We start from the raw sequence: 16911 nt of genomic DNA, 5'->3' as shown, positions 1-16911 counted from the left end.
ACTAATAGACAATAAATTGATTTTCCATCTCAAATGGACTCACTTTTCCAGGAAAGAATCACCAAATTTAACATTATACTCAAAAGAGAGGATATTTTCTTTTATTTTCAATACTATTGAAATGACATAACAAAACCTTGAGGAATATTCCCCCGAATGACTTTCAAAGTATAGCGAACAGCAGCACCAATGAGAATGAAAACAGGTGAGGGAGGATCAAGTGACATGGCTTCTGCTACGGTTAAAACAATCTTATCAGCCATGTGCTCAAATTGTGGCTCCAGCAAATGCACAGAAACAACCTCGTGGCCAATTCCAATTCCTTTTACCACATACAAATCAGAAAACGCACCCTACACCAGATAGCAAAGAAAATAGTTAGGTATAGCAAGAAAGGCATGTGGTCATTCATATCTATGAAGTAGATACATACACCATCTTCAAGTTTTATTTGAACACTTAGGTCCCCACATAATCCACCACAGTCACTCAAGGGAGAATCCTTTAAAGGAACGTGGACAAGGTGAGGAGGCAATCCATCAGTTTCAGGCCTCAGCTGCCACATGAACTGTAAGCCCACTAATGATGAGAACACATTTTCTGCAACGTAGTAGAGAGGTGAAAAAAAAAAATTATTGCCAGGCCACATATATTCAAGAACCAAGTGAACCAAATAAGGAGGGAAAAGGTGTTTGATGTGTGCAAGAAGCTTAAGAAGAATTAAGGAAAAAAAAATATTAAAACAGGAAAATTGATGGTCCACGCACACACAGTAGATGGGAAATTAATAATTCTGTTATATGCATGTGTTGGCCTAATCATCTTCAGCATTATATGTGGCACAATCAGACTGCCAGAGTAGCAGGGAAAAATGACATTCTAGTGATTACTTTTTATCTAAAACTGCTCTTAGCCACTTCTAAGAAATCAAATTTTCAAATTTGGATGGGAAAATGAAGACTAAATTAAAACATCGTAGAGAGAACAAACCCTATCACACAATAATTACAAACTAATTCCCAAGCTCAGCTCTGACAGAAAAACAGAAAGCAGAATAAAGGCCAGGCCAAGAAGCCACAGGCCAAACCCACCCATTTGATGAAATCAAGACCTGACAAACTCCCTTCCTTGAGAGAATTCAAAGCTTAATAAACAATAAATTAATTCATAAGGGGTCCCCAAAACACAAATAAATAAATACGGAACCAAACAATCCATATATGTCATGAGACTCATGATTTCAGGTCGTTCTGTCAACACCAAGAAATATTGCATAATCTACTTAACAAACATAAATTCATGACAATCATGGAGGAAAAAAAATAGTTATGAATAAAAAAACTACATCTAGGTTTTTGGGATTGTTACTAAATGGACAGAAAATAGTGCAACACAATGGAATGAGAACAAACCATTGTAATGAAATACCAAAATCTAACACAAGGCTAGATACATCTCATAATAGACAAACAAATGCAGTAGCCTCAAACTAAACCAGTGATATTAGCATCACAGACATACCTTCACTATCAAAGGCACGAACACGGAGAGTAGCAAGCCCATCTAAGTCAAGTTTAATAGAGTTATGAAATATCTGGATCCTGGATATATTATCAATGAAAACTTTGCAACGAACTACAATCCCAGTGTGTATGTCGGCAGCATAAACAGCAGTCTCTTTTCGACCGTTATAAGTAGCAATGGATTTCAGCCTGGCACTTGTTGAACATTGACTGCTTACATTATATTCAGGTAGAACAGATAAAATATCATGATGATCCCATGACCTGAAAAAATAGATAAAACTCAAATATCACCAATCATAAGCAATTAATTAAAAAAATTTACAGATGTAATGTGTAGGAGGACTACCTATTCAACCCCCAACCCCCTATATTAAGACTTTTTTTTTGTTTTGTTTTGATAGGCAAATAAAGTTGCATATATATGGAGTTCCCTATATTAAGACTTAAACTTACATATAGCATAGCCATTGTTGCTTTTGATTATCTGCTACATATCAAGCAGCACTGACTATTCTGAATACTTATACAGCCATTAAACCCATCATGTTTTTCCATCATATCTTATGTGATTAGCATCAAATTTGCATTCCCATACAAAGTTAAAATTATTTTTCTTTTAAAAAAAATGATCAATCTTATGCGGCCCAACTTCAAGTTTCAACCGATACTATATGCATTTAGAATGAACTTAAGAGTATCACAATGCCAGAATCCAAAATCCCTATTCGGCAACAATACAGAATCACCTGCTAAAAAGCAAGACAATTGGCTAGTGACAAAATGCAGGAGAAGAAAAGAACAAAAAATTTTGAATCCCTCTTAGCAGTTTCTTACTTCCTATAAAAGAAAAGTCCAACTCAGAAAATCCAAGTAATCACTTTCCAGTTTCTCGGTTGTTAGTTGTTTCTTACACTCTATAAAATGCAAAATGAAAACTCCAAATTATTTTCGGCAACCAAACAAAGAGATATAGGACGAGGAAAGTGAAGATACCATTTGAAGCAACCGCCACTTCCTTGAAGAAGATACTCAACGGGATAAGTCATTTTGGGAGGCAACAGAATATTGACATCAGCTATGTGAGGACCAGACCCCAAATGCGGCGTCGTACTGATCACAGGCATCTGAATGACAAGAAAAACGAAGAGGAAATCCCAGCGAAACATATTGAGGCCCATGAGTGAAGTGAGAAAGCAAAACCCTAAAAACAGGGTTTTGGGGAGAACCGACCTGAGCTGAGCATGGGCGCTTTTAAACCGAAAGGAAGACGCCGAGGCCACTGGACCCAGGAAGTGGGCCACGTGGCGAGGAGTGATTGGAACTGAGGCGTTTCTGAGAATTGCCAATGCCAGATATGATATTACTGTTTCCAGGATTTGTTTTGTGTGATCGTCCAATTGGGTGTAAGCGGAACGAGTTTAACAATAGCGTTTTCCAATTTCGGCCTCATGTGCTTGGCGTTGCCTTCACCTGGACTTAGCGAGAGTGTCGCTGTTATTTATGATCCGATTTTCAAAATTGCAGAGAAGCCCCTGCTATAGCATGTGTTTTAAAAACGTAAGGTCTTTATTAAATAAATTTAAATTTTTTCAAAAGATAAACGTGTCGTGGGAATTTTTTTATTTTCAAGGATAAAATAATATAAAAACGATTATTAATTATTTCAAAACAGATTTTTAAAAATTATTTTGAAAATAAAATATTTTCTGATAATCTTTTCTGGTAAGGAAGAAAGTTTAATTGAAAAGTGCACAACTCTTATTTGCTTTTAAATGAATGTATAAAAATTGAAATTTTCAAATTTAGTGAATTATTTTGTGATTAATTTCAAATATCCATATAAAAACACATTTTTCTTTTAAAAAAAACATATTAAAATATATATAAAGAAAGGTTAAAAAGATTTTTTTTTTTTTTTTTTTTTTTGTGGGAAGATTATAAATGCATTCACAAAAATTTTCTTTACAATCACGATTTTAATAAAAAAAATTTAAGACATAAATGATGTTATAAGTACATAAGTATGGTTTTTATATATTTTTTTTTTTACATTTTTTTGAGTTAGGATAAGGTCTCACAATTCTTGTTTTGGATTATAAGACCAAATATTTTGTAGTTATCCGACGAACACTCTTAAAGACGTCCAACCTTATACTTTTAAATATTTAAACTATAGCTAGTCTTTTAGAACCCAAAATTTTTTTATTTCATTTATGTTGAAGTTTTTCACAAGTTTTCACTTTTAAATCACATGTACATTCTTCCTAATTATTTTTTAAATAATTTTTACAACAAAATTTTTGTAAAAATATTGGATATGAATAAGCTTCTTTTTTTTTTTTAATGTTATATGTTATTCGTAATTAAGGTTTGTGGTAAGGAAGAAATAAATAGAGAGAAAAAGAAAAAATATTGGTTTAACGAGAGAATACTGAGAAAGGTGTTTTGAGCTTTTCTTTAAAGAAAAAAAAAATTACACGTGTTTATATGAATACGTTTTAAATTTTTAGATGGAAGCGTAAATAAAATAAATATAAGGAGAGTTCATGAATTTATAATTTTATATATATATATATATATATATATAAATGAAAACATCTTTTTAAAACCATTTTCGAAAATTATTTTTTAAAAACGTTTCCCAACAAATCCTAAATCATGTTAATAAGCGAGATTAGCATGTTTACCTCATTCCACAGTTTATTTGAGATTTTGGAATCAAAAGATATATTAAGATTCTACATGTATGTGATGTAATGTGTCAGGAGACCAATATAAAATCCTTTGATTTTAGGATTGTTTACGTAGTCGCTCTCATGTTAATAAATTAGCCATGAAATCACCACATCCATGCAAAAAGCCACGTGGCACAATCGTGGATCCACGTCAACACTCCACGTGTAGCACCGCCAGGTTTACATGCCTGGGTCATCAGCAAGAACCAGGCTGCCATATAGGAAAGAAAGAGAGGGAGAGGAAGAGGGGAAGTGCTTCTTGTTTTCAACCGGACATAGCCATGGACTCCAAGAATGAGAAGGTGGAAGCGGTTGCGTCCTATGCAGAAAACAAGCTAGTTAAAGAAATTCAAGGTGATATCGATGATTCACCACGTCTTAATCAAAGGGGCAAGAATCGGAAGCAAGGAGATGAGCAAGGGAAGATGATTAAAGAGGAGGGTGAAGGACCAAAACCGCTTCCTCACCAGCAAGTTCCTCAGCCTGGAGATTGCACCTCAGAAGGCCTTGAGAAGCTTTGAAGAGACTCATAAACCCATGATCATCACCCTTTCTTTTATCTGTACAAAACATGACAAACCCACGAGTCTTTCGCTTTAATGTTTTTTTGTGTTTCAGCTTTTGTCACAGAAGGTGAAGAAGCCATTAAGTAATATGGAGGAAACCATGAGTCCAGCAACTTGGTTCTGGATCAAGCCAAGGCATCTGTTTGTGTTTTGATCAACTTTGCATACAGCCCATCTTTGAGAAGCAGTTGTTGGTGATCACCCACCTGCATATAAAAAAAATCATTGATGCATTATTTGCCATACCCCATATGAACCTCTTGCTGATAAAGGGGTTGCTTTTTTCTGGGTTGTGGAAGCATGCTCAAAACCAAATTTTTCTACATGGCATGGCACCATTCCATATTTGTTCGTCTTTGATATGGATAAACAGGCAAGGTATATTCCACAAAAGGGTCTCTCTTGCACATGGCAATTATGTATTGGTAACAAGTTCAGTTTTTTTAGCATCATTGAATCTATCTGTGCTACAGAAAAAAATATATATATATATATATATATATATACATGCTTGCTAACCCAAACTCTAGAAAATAATGATTAAAATGATGTCTTGAACACAAAAAAAAGGGGAAAAACTGAACTTACCTCAATGACGGAACCACCATCCATCACTACAATTCTGTCAGCAGCTTTTACTGTGGATAGCCTGCAAAAGGTGGGTCAAAATCACACAACTCACAGGAGACAAACAGCTGATCTAAGAAAGCTCACCTATGCGCTATGACAATAACAGTTCTTTTTGCATTAGCATCATTTCTGAAGGCATGAAGAACCCCCTAAAGATAAAGGGCAATTGATGCATCAGTAACAGTGAGCTAGCCTTTCAATTCATACCATTTCTCTGTTTTGTTTTTGTGTCTGCATGATCATAGTTACTAGTGATATTGGAAAATACTTGCCTCGACATAGTGTTCGCTTTCTGCATCAAGAGCACTAGTGGCTTCATCAAGGATCAGAATAGCAGGGCCCCTAAGAATGGCCCTGGCAATTGCAATCCGCTGCTTTTGTCCCCCGCTGAGTAGATGATCATCTATAATAGTATCATAACCATCAGGAAGAGATGAGATGAATCCATGAGCATAGGCCAGCTTTGCAGCCCATTCTATATCTTCCTGTCCTATGTCTCTGGAGCAACCATATCTTATGTTTGACTTGACATCCATATGAAAAAGATGGGGTTCCTGCCCAAAAGGAAATATTTACAAAATAATGTTATGACTAGCTTCATGTCATGAAAGTTATATAATCTAACCTGTCCAACAAATCCAATTTTTCCTCTCAGCCAACCAATGTCCAACTCTCTCAGGGGGAAGCCATCAATTAAAATCTGCAAGACAGGAGGCACTTGTCAACTACATGGCATCTAAATCAGCAACATTCCATCCACATAAAAGTGTGAATCTTGAGGCATAATGTTTGAAATGAAAAGCAAGTAGTCAAAACTTGGGTATAAGGCAATGCATATGCTAGCAGAATGAATTTGGCCTAAGTGGAAAAATTAGGCACCAGGTGGGAATGAAAGAATTCTACTTGATTTCATTTCACATAGCATTGCATTGTAAACATTTTCTCCTACCATTTCAGGAGTGTATTCCACATTAGTTATGGATCATTTTAGGGATTCAAGAAATAATATTACTTAACATTTCTGCTATCTTTTTGGCAATAACCACAAATTTTTCCAATCACTCTACTCGACCCATGAATCTATCCTAAAGAACAACTAGTGCCTTCATATATTATGGAAAACAAAATGGTGCAATTTTGTTTCCACACAAAGTCCAAGTCACATTAGAGAAGTATAAAGAACAAAGACAAATAGACGAAAAATTGGGATCAACTGCTAAATCCATATCCTGCTCAAGCCAAAATGGATATACAGAGAACTTCTAAAGTAATGGGTGAGATAATTAACTCACTATTTCTTAGTAATAGCAATTAGCAAGTGTTAATGTAGCTTACCTGACCAGTTGTTGGCTCGTATAGACGAAGCAAAAGATTGACTAATGAGCTTTTTCCGCTACCACTAATGCCAACCTTAGCAAAAGTAGGACATACAGACATTTTTCAAAATATTTAACTAGCATCGAAGGCAAAAATAGCAATGAATAAGAAATGCATTTCATATTTTCCTGTTAAAAAAAAAAAGAAAAGAAAATTCATTTCTTACAATTGCAACCACTTCATTAGCTTGTACAGAAATGTTTACATGTTCCAGAACAGGTACCTATTTAATACCAGTTAAAAGTAGAATTGTATTAGTTCTTCCTTAGCATCAAAGAGATTTACAGAATGTCAACTGAGTGATCAGTTTAAAATCAAACCTCCTGTCTACAAAATCAAACACTTACGAACTTCAGATGGTCATAAGAAATACTGTAAAATTTCATTGGTGAAATATTCAGATGGTGCGAACCTTTAAATAGTATACAATGAGACATGTATATAGGTGATGCATTCATATGGGATGATCCCCTTTAAAATAAACACGTGTTACCTCAACTTCTCAAGAAACTGGAGAATGATTAACAAAGTGGAAACAATTTGGCTAGGGTGCCTGTATACTTGGGGGCGCTGTTTTTGGCATCTCCTCTTCCTGTATATATACTATTTCTCTTTACTTATCAAAAATAAAAATTGGCTAGGGTGCTAAAATTGCCAATATGTACATATGAAAGAGACACATCCTGAATAAGGGCAAAAGTTTGTTGACATTAAAGATTAGAAGTGTCAAGGGGAGTTGGATATAAATCATGTATTGTAGCATAAAACAGCCCACACTGGTTCTAGGTGATCAGGGTTAGAGGTGATTAGAATTTTTAGGGCTGATCGTAAAGAATTATGCAACTCTAATATTAAAGAATATCATCTGGATTAGGAAATAAATGAGAGTGTGCTGTTTCTATATTCCTTCTTGTCTTTACAAACCTGCTATTGAGTTCATCTTAATACAATAGTCTTTTGCTTTTTGAAAACTTAACAAAATTCATGAATTTCAGAATACCTAATAGATGATCTCATGTACAATATATAGCAGCTATAAGTATAAAATTATAAATAAGAGGAAAAGGAGCAATTATCTTCAATACCTTCAATTTTTTTGTTTAGGTTTCTAAATAAAGTTGCTTGAATAATGATGGAGGCTGATTGCTCATATCAATAAAAACCACCATTAAACTAAAGTATGTCGTGTCTTTTTTAATGAATAGGAGTATTCAGTCTAATTATCTGTGTTGACAGCTGGGATGATCAAACGTCTATATTGAAACATAAAAGAGCAATATGGATATGAACTTAGCATCCATGGTATATTACTTCAAAGAAAAAGACATAACATGATTACTTTAAACAAAAAGGCATAGCATGATTTCTTTAAAGAAAAGGACATACCATGACCCTTGATGGATAGTAAAAAGACACATTTGCAAACTCAATATGTCCCATTAGCCTCTTCAATTTTACTCCTGCATGCAAAAGGATGTTCCATTAACAATTATTAAATTTAATTGTTTTAATAAACACAAGCAATCATTTCAGAGACAGGAATTCAAATGACTGAAACTTTATCCAGTACAAACTCTGATGGAAATAAACAATGCACGGCGATGCCAAATACCATGTACTGCTTTTTAAAAAAAAATTCTCATGTCAACCATTATTTTTTTTAACAAGAAAACTTGACACACACAAGGGAATCCCACATATTATGTTATGACAATGCACATTTCTGGGAAGTAGTTCAATTTCAGAAGCACTAACTTTACAATTTTGGTGTTGTGTCTTTGAACTTCATAGATTTTCCTTCTGATTTCTTTTGGAGAAGAAACATTTATCAAGTCTAATTTTTTATTTCATGTACAGTGTATTTCATTGTTTCTATAAGAGAATATAGCTTTTATGATTCATATGCTATTTGGAGCAGATACAATGAGCTGCCAGTAGGAAAGGCTTAAAATAGTAAATTTTCAGTATTTATGTTCCCTGCATGTTCCTAAAAGTTATACAATTCACTTCTACCTACTGCAAATGGAAAGGCTTAAAGTAGTAAATTTTCAGTATTTATGTTCCCTGCATGTTCCTATAAGTTATACAGTTCACTTCTACCTGCTGCAAACCTCCTCCTCCCTCAGGGATTAAGATATGCCGAGTGAAAGACAAGACATTAAACATAACCAAGGTGAAGTGTTCAACTCAGATAATACAGGAACAACAACATTGCTATAGGTATGGCACTTCAAATTTTTCAAAATTATAATCATGAAATAAGATGATTAGTGTGTGATGGAATCAATAGTAACAATGTTATGAAGCACCTCGATGGTGGTTAAAGACACTAAAAGCCCACAAGGCCAAAAAGATCATAAGTTTAGTCAAGGAAACCTTAAACTTGAATGGCTAACAGAATCATGAATGGTATCACATATAGAGGAAAGAATTTGTAGTAAAGGTTGAGAGTTCCTCCAAACTAATAGAAGTACAAGAAGAAAAATAAAGAAAAAAAGACAGCATAGATATGAACAAATCAAAAGTCATTTGCTCCATTCAGTACCTTTATATTAGTCATTCATGAACAAAAAGCAAGCAGGTTTGCACTTAGAACACATTGTAGAGATGAGAGACAAATATTCTTTAGATATTCAGGGAATTTCAAACAGAATCCTCAAATCAGCTCAACAAGGCCTTTAAACCAGAAACTGAGGGTGACTAAGTTACATGGATCCTCTTCTTTATACCATTTTTAGTATTCATGTTCAAAAGATATGACTATATAGTTCATATTGGTTGTCTACCTACAACAGCCACCCTCCTTTATCCAGGCTCGTACCAATTATCCAATGGTAAAGCATTAAACAAAATATTGGCAGAGTTTCAAATGAAATTGATAGGAAAAAAACAAGGCATCATGTGTTTAAAGGCTTCAGTTTCAACAGAATATTGCATAACAAACAAACACCCCACCTCCACTATCCCTTGCTGCCCCTCAACCCACTATACCAAAATAAAAATCTTCTTCAAGACATTCACAGAGAATACCTGCCTTCTGATTTGAATTGATCACTAGGCAAGAGGTCCATTAACTGGAACACCTTTCCACTTGCGCCAACAGACTGCAGTAATGATGCAAAATTGTCTCCAAGCCTCAAAGTACCATAAATCAACCACTCACAGTATAATATATACTTCGTAAGTTGTTCGGGTGTCACGTGACCAGTAAGAATAGACATTCCTCCTAACAGCACAGCAATGACCTAAAAAACATCATTTTGGAATATAAAGAAACGTTGAATTATTTGTGTTCAACAAGATATTCCATCAAGTTTAATTAAATTATAAATCACAAAAATTATAATGGTGTTGGGCCAAGAAAATCTAAATCAACACACCTGAAACCATTCTTTCTATGAGAATTATAATGGTAATGGACCAAGAATATCTAAATCAGAACACCGGAAACCATTCTTTCTATGAAAATTACAATGGCCTTAGCCCAAGAACACCAAATTCAGCACATTTGAAACCATACTTTCTATGAAACACACAAAGAAATGTCAGAAAACTCAGAACTATCTTAGCATATAACACAAAAATATATCTTTTTGGATGGTAAATCTAAAACAATATAAATTATAGTTTGAAAAGGCTCCATTCACTAATCAGTAATTTATCTTTAAGTTTTGGCCAGCTCAAAAAGCTATTCCCAACTACTAAGAGTTGGCTCCATGAATCCCAATTTGCCAATCAACTGTACTGAGGACCTTTATTTTCCAATAAACTCTCAGAATTTTGTTGATCAAAGGATAAGTCCATAATGAAGCAAACAGATGTTTCGGGGACCTAGAGTTCATGGTTCTGGAAAATCATAAAATGGTCAAACCTGTGTTGAACGGTATAGAGTGTTGAAACTCAGACCCCAGAATCCATAAGCCACACTTTCTCGGATGCTAACAAAAGCTAATTTATCTAGCCATTGCTTGTACCTAACACCATAAAAGATGGATCATAGAAGACTGTCAACGCCATGCATTAGAATGTTACATGTATGCTTTGTTGCTAGTGTGTGTACCAAAGATAAGAGGCAATCATGGAAATATTGATATTTAACAGAAGATTACTAGTCAGAATTATTGCCTTCTAAGTTCGTTTTCCTCTGTTCCATAAGTTCGGACGGTTCTCATCAAAGAAAATGTTTCTTGTGCTACCTACATGTAAACATGGGAAGTTACTCTATGTGCAGAAATGAATAAAAGCTAAAAGAATTTTCAGAAGCGATTCAGATCAGGCTGTCTGCTTTTACTTCATTGGCACAAGCAGTGAACTCTTGGGTAAACATCGCTGCTTTCCTTCTGTACCTGTCCATCCAAGATTTTGGTAATACTTCCAACAATCAGTAATAAGTAAACACACACTTAGTAAAAGGAAAGGGAAAAAAAAATAAAAATAAAAGAGAAAAAAAAAAAAACAAAAAGACCTTGGGATGGATACCTAATCTTTTCTTGATAAGAAAGAAAATGCAATGGTCATTATAAAGAGAGGGACCAAAATCTCAGGGCATTTGGAAACACCATGTTTTAAAGCAATCAAGCAAGTGAAATTCCTCCATGATGGCACCAGAGATGATTGCAAAAGCATTTTGGTTGCTTGATCTACACACAGTTCTTTAGCCCCTTACTCTTTTGATAAACACTAGAAGAACTAAGATTTAAAAGGATGTATCCAGAGGCATACAATGCTCAACAATATAGTTTACTCCAACTGCACCAAGAAGGATCAAACTTTGAACCAGACAAACATAGAAATTCCTCTTAATAAAAAGCAAGAAAATCTAAAAAAAATGGAGGAAACTTATCCTCCAATGAAAAGAAATTAAAAAAATATATATATATGATGCAAGTTTTGATTCAAGATGAATTTGCAATCAAAATATTAGGAAATAAGCTCCATAAGACAACAACTAAGTATTTGTGCCCTTATATATGGTAAATAAATGACAAGAAGTCATCCACAAGATAAATGACAAGAATCGAAAACTGACAGTTCACAGGTAATGAGCACTTCAATGAATAATATCATAACTTCGTAAGGATGGAAGGGCTATACAAGAATTTTCTTTAAACAAAGGTTCAAGTATTTAGGGATGAAGCAGACCATGATGATTTCTTATATCAAATAATAATTGAGAATATAGTTAACACCTACTTTTATTTAAATAACCAACAGATAGTTTCTTTTGTTATTTATAACAGTATACTTCTCCAGAACGACAAATTTGAGATTAGAAAAACCAACATAATGAGCCTAACAAGATGGGAAAGGTAAAAATGCTTACTGGCCATAAACCAGAAGGATTGCAGATAGAAGAGAGCATATCACAATTGTTGATAATGCAAGAGGCCATGATAAAGTTAGTAAATTAATCAATGCACCTGCACCCTGAAAGGAACAATAGATTAGACTCCAAATGGAAGGTGAACTTAGGAAAAGAAATGAATGGTTAATAAGAATGAAAACCTGGAGAAAATTGCGTAATATCATATTAATATCATTTCCAATAATGTTAGACAGTTGTTGACAATCTGCCCCAAGCCTACTTGTTAAGTCACCAACTGCTTCTGTCTCGAAGAAATCAATATCCTACATCAAATATGAAGCAAAATAGAACATCCAAGCAAATGAAGGAATAAATGTTAAATGAAACTGACAGTATAACTTACTTGAGGAGTATGCATGGTACTTAGCATTACAAATATAGTTGCTAAATAAACGCAAACCTGAAAAAGAATAGCTGAACATAAAGTTTCCCTTAGACGCTTAACCTGACAAATGTAGTAGGAAGCACCAGCAGTTGTCAGATTCACTTTACCAAATAACTAAATACACTCTGTCCATGAATGCCATAAAAGAAAGCTCAACAAATTAGAATGATGCTTTGTTATGGAGAGAGGATTGTTGAACAGATACAATTAAGTATTTAGTAAATGTTAAAAAAAATAATAATAATACAATAATCAATAAGATCCATGTCTACAAAATATCAAGACCATTGGGAGATTAACCAGGGAAGGCCATAAAATCCAATAATAAAGTAAAGATGTTACAATTTCAAAGCAGCCAGAATTAAGATTCCTGTTGTGTCAAAATGATGCAACAAGAATGAAGAGCATAGATAACCAGCGTCAACCTGTGGGAGCACTGGGAGGCCTCCTTGTGGATTAGATATGTAAAATACACAAGGTGCACATCCCAAATAAGATGAGAATTAGCAACTTAAAGTCCATGCAGTTTCTCATAACAACAGCACAGAGCACGTATCCCAAAGTGCCAAAAGCATTAAAGTGCAGCAACCAGACATTTGGTTCAGAGTGGGCCCAAGAAGCCCTGTCCTTGGGGATGTCCAGCTGTTGATTCATGTCATGACAACCCGTCTCCTTGAGAGGTTGAACATGTTTTTTTTTTCCTTTTTGTCCGGTATTCTTGCATGCATAAAGAAAGACAAATGCTAAAGTCCTCATTAAATTGTGTATATACTAAAGGCAGGAATACCAAATGCCTCTCTCCTCACTAGAAGTCTAACTGTCAAAAAGAAACTATCAAAAGCAAATTAAGATGCAGGATAGGACCCGCTAAGCCTCTTTGAGAGGCTAGAGGTTGCACCAGTTTAGTACATCAAGGAAGAATTGATGAACACGGGTTAAGCAAGTACAATGGTGCCCTACAGATGCACCAATAAGGATGAATGACTAATTCAAGTTGAAGGCACAAAAGGATAAGAGAGAACAAAATGGACTTGGACCAAATCATAAGAAAAGATATGTTGACCTTTAATTCAACAAATTGATTGGTCTTAAATGGAGATAAATGGTGGACAGCAATTCATATAGTTGACTCGATTAGTTGCAATATAAGGCTTTGCTCTTTTCGTTCTTATTGTTCTTGTTATCAGGAAGGAACTCACCAGGGTGATATTTGCAATTGCAAAACAGCCACTTCGCAAACCACTAAAATCACCAAAAAAATAAAATAAAATAAAAAATTAAAACAGTAAACAAGGAGTCTTATCAATCACACACTCATCTTAATAATTAAAACTACAATAACTACTAGTTTCTTCATAAAACCACCATTAATTATATGCATGTATGGTGTCGGACTTCAAAATAAGGAAAGCACCTGTGTTGGACCTGATATGAGATGGTTATATTTGACACTAGCAAGACATGCACCTAACAATCCTGTCTAACAAAAGATAAAGATGTACACTTTCCTTGTTTGATAGAACTTCCCTAGGATACTTAGGCAATCATATGCCTTGTGTTAAATAGCTATTTCAAAGTGAGTACTCATAGGACAGAATATGTCACAGGAACAAATCCATGCTCTTGAAAACATTTCTTTCTATATAAATTCTAAAAAAATCTAAAAGAAAATGCAAATATATTAACCTTATCATGACATATGTTAAGCATCATTGATTAGTCTAGCAGCAGATAATCAAACTTTTGGAACACAAAATTTGTAGCACCGATGTTCTAGAACTTAGTGTCATGGACTTAGCTGTTTCTTAACTTAAAACTTAAGTTACTAAATTAGTTTTTCTTGAACTTACTAAGCAACATTGCATTGCACAAAAGATAGAGAAGAGCTAAGGGCATAACACTTACAGAGTTAAAAAGGATGGAAACTTGTATCTTACACAATAATTCTCTACAAGGTTTGGAAGCTCTCAAGTGTTTGGTGACTTGACCAAATAGGTGCAACTCTATAACTCTTTGGAACCAGTTCCTTACAATTCTAGAATTCTCTAGAGACTAGCTAGATACAAGCTAGAATTTTAATTCTCTAGAATTCTAGAGAAGCACAACTCTAAGGATACTCACACCCAATCGAAACTTGTATTACACAATAACGCTATACAAGGCTTGGAAGCTCTCAAGTGCTTGGTGACTTGACCAAATAGGTACACCTGTATAACTCTTTGGAACCATTTCCATATAATTCTAGAATTCTCTAGAGACTACCTAGATACAAGCTAGAATTCTAATTCTCTAGAATTCTAGAGAAACACGACTCTAAGGATACTCACACCCAACTCCAAAAATGAGTAGCCCTTCCAAAAATGTTCTAACACTTTGAAAGAAGCTCCTATCTAAAAGGTCGTTTGTTACTTGAGTTTGGGGAAGATAAACAACAAGTCTCTATTTTGAGAAGCTTTGTGCCCCTATATGAGCTCAAGTGAGGGGCCATATGGATAAGGCGTGACATTAAGCTTAGAACTTTCTAAGCACAAAAAACAGTATTTTACAACCATGTGAATATTTCAATGGTGATGTGGTACAAGTTTTAATGGATGGAATAGTCAAATGGACACTCACAAAAACTATGAAGGATAAGACAATATTATAACCATAAAAATGACTTCATTTTTTTTTTTATATGATTTCATAGCATTTACATTCTCAAGTATAAGACTTCTGCCTAAAGGCATACTTGATATGTACAATTTAAAGTAGAAAAGGACTTAACTATTAGAGTTTTCACCTGCATATACCCGAGAGGATGCACAATAGAATGAGGAGTTGGGAATTTCTATAGAAGACCATTGTCTCACCACTTTGTGCAGAAAAGACAGATGCTGCAATTAAATTTGGCATCGAGATTTCTGAAAGCTGAATGGGAGAGCACATCTTAGAAAAATGATGGTTATAAAATTACTTATGGAACAAAAACACCAAAAAAGAGTGCACACAAATTGAACTTATCTCATGTTTGGTTCCAATAAAATATAAGAAAAGAACAAAAGAAATTATTAAGAAAAATGATTTTTCATGTTTGGCTATATTTTGAAAAAAAAAAAAACCAAATATAATTAAAATTAATTAAAATTTTATGCATTCTTGAATTATTTATTATTTATATAAGATAGTTCAAATAAGTGAATTGAGTTTGAAGTCAGAAATAATTTGGCTTTAAATCTTTTTTTTTTTTTTTCCTATTCATCTTTTTCCTTTCATCTATTTTTCCTCCTATTTCCTTTCCCTAACATTTTCCCTCAAATTTTCCGAAGCCAAACAAAGCCTTAAAAGATTCATTTGAACCTCCCGAAGAACAGCAGAAATTGAAGGAACATGCTGAAACTAGCCCAAAAACGAACTCCATGTTACATATTAATCAGCATTTTCCTTTCCTTTCCTTTCCTTTCGCTTGTTCTTTTCCAAAATTCAAACCCAGTCCAAACAAATTGATGATAAACCACCATCTTCAGCCTTGACTGTTAGGAACACAGGCGAATATCAATCGAGGCATGGAATTAAGAAATACTAAAACAATCACGCCAGGTCATATCAATGACTCTTTGTATAGATTTCAGGTCAATTGCCTTTAAAAAATTCATAGAAACCAAAGGTTTAAAGCACAGGCAACGCACCGCAGCGAGTGTTAAAGACCCAACTGCAACAAAAATGACCCATCTCTCATCTTCAACCAATACCCATATTCTACGAAGAGTGGGCATCACTTCTCTCGCTTTCGCTTCCTCCTCGTACTCACTTAACTTCCACCAACTCCCCCCAGGCAGAACCGACCGAATATTTCGTAAAACCACCGGAATTTCAACATTAATTTGTCCAGTTTTTGGAAGGCAAGAACAGCGGAATCTCGTGCTGGAGAAAGTGATGGTGGAAGACAGCGTCCTTCTGAGTGGGAAATGGGGTTTGCTGAGAGGTCGAAACGCCAACTGAGAAGCAGCCATAAGGAGTAAACGACGGAAAATGCAAATGGCTGCTGAGCAACTTGTTTGTCGCCTCATATATTCCGCCACTTACCCATTTTCTATTGAAATAGTTCCAATCAGATATGGCTTAAATGTATAATAATATTAAGCATGTATTTTTATATTTTTAAAAGTAATTTGATGAAAATAATTTTGAAGTTAAAAAGAGGATAAGTCAACATATTTTGAAAGTAGGGCATTGATTAATAGTTGGCTCGATCAATGAATGGCTTAATTTAGGTGATATTTATCTATTTTTTTTACTTAATGAATGTTTAATAAATTAATTTAATAATTTAAAACGACTTAATAAT

The 16911-nt window shown here is 34.4% G+C and overlaps 2 protein-coding genes across 9 annotated transcripts in view; both read right to left on the bottom strand.

Moving 5' to 3' along the window:
* LOC117930239 (nuclear pore complex protein GP210) overlaps positions 1-2856 on the bottom strand; it is a 55903-nt gene extending 53047 nt beyond the window's left edge. Inside the window, exons 1-4 of the mRNA XM_034850791.1 lie at positions 2520-2856; positions 1522-1787; positions 434-600; positions 137-353 (exon numbers count right to left, since the gene is read on the bottom strand). Coding sequence (XP_034706682.1) covers positions 137-353; positions 434-600; positions 1522-1787; positions 2520-2704 — 835 coding nt within the window. The 5' untranslated portion in view covers positions 2705-2856. The remainder of the gene's footprint in view (positions 1-136; positions 354-433; positions 601-1521; positions 1788-2519) is intronic.
* Positions 2857-4290: 1434 nt separating this feature from the next.
* Positions 4291-16626, bottom strand: LOC117931374 (ABC transporter B family member 26, chloroplastic-like). Of its 8 annotated transcripts, XR_004654032.1 has the most exons (19): positions 16253-16625; positions 15367-15494; positions 13784-13826; positions 12543-12644; positions 12340-12462; positions 12158-12261; positions 11126-11180; positions 10960-11030; positions 10706-10808; positions 9869-10079; positions 8221-8294; positions 7001-7057; positions 6793-6867; positions 6083-6157; positions 5730-6011; positions 5542-5606; positions 5416-5476; positions 4729-5033; positions 4291-4580 (listed from the first exon to the last, which is right to left on the bottom strand). XR_004654032.1 is itself a non-coding variant. In XM_034852341.1 (18 exons), exons 1-18 carry the CDS (start codon positions 16574-16576, stop codon positions 4953-4955), a joined length of 2034 nt encoding a protein of 677 aa, XP_034708232.1. In that variant the 5' UTR covers positions 16577-16625; the 3' UTR covers positions 4315-4952. The 8 variants fall into 8 exon arrangements, 7 of the variants coding, with proteins under 7 accessions (XP_034708232.1, XP_034708233.1, XP_034708237.1 ...); XM_034852341.1 differs by having other exon boundaries at positions 4315-5033; XM_034852342.1 differs by having other exon boundaries at positions 4315-5033; positions 12600-12644.
* Positions 16627-16911: the final 285 nt, after the last annotated feature.

Source organism: Vitis riparia, chromosome 14 (assembly GCF_004353265.1).
Source record: "Vitis riparia cultivar Riparia Gloire de Montpellier isolate 1030 chromosome 14, EGFV_Vit.rip_1.0, whole genome shotgun sequence".
NCBI classification, from domain to species: Eukaryota; Viridiplantae; Streptophyta; class Magnoliopsida; order Vitales; family Vitaceae; genus Vitis; species Vitis riparia.
Note: the sequence above shows the minus strand (reverse complement) of the source record. Positions and strands in the feature narration are given on the sequence as shown.

What these genes read in the sequence shown, in the direction of transcription:
- LOC117931374 (XM_034852341.1), bottom strand. Translation starts at nt 16,576, where the DNA reads ATGGCTGCTTCTCAGTTGGCGTTTCGACCTCTCAGCAAACCCCATTTC. An exon ending in TATTACGCAATTTTCTCCAG is followed by an intron (nt 12,262 to 12,339) that starts GTTTTCATTCTT and finishes TGTTCCTTTCAG; the next exon opens with GGTGCAGGTGCATTGATTAA. An exon ending in AAATTGGATTTGTTGGACAG is followed by an intron (nt 6,012 to 6,082) that starts GTTAGATTATAT and finishes CCTTTTGGGCAG; the next exon opens with GAACCCCATCTTTTTCATAT.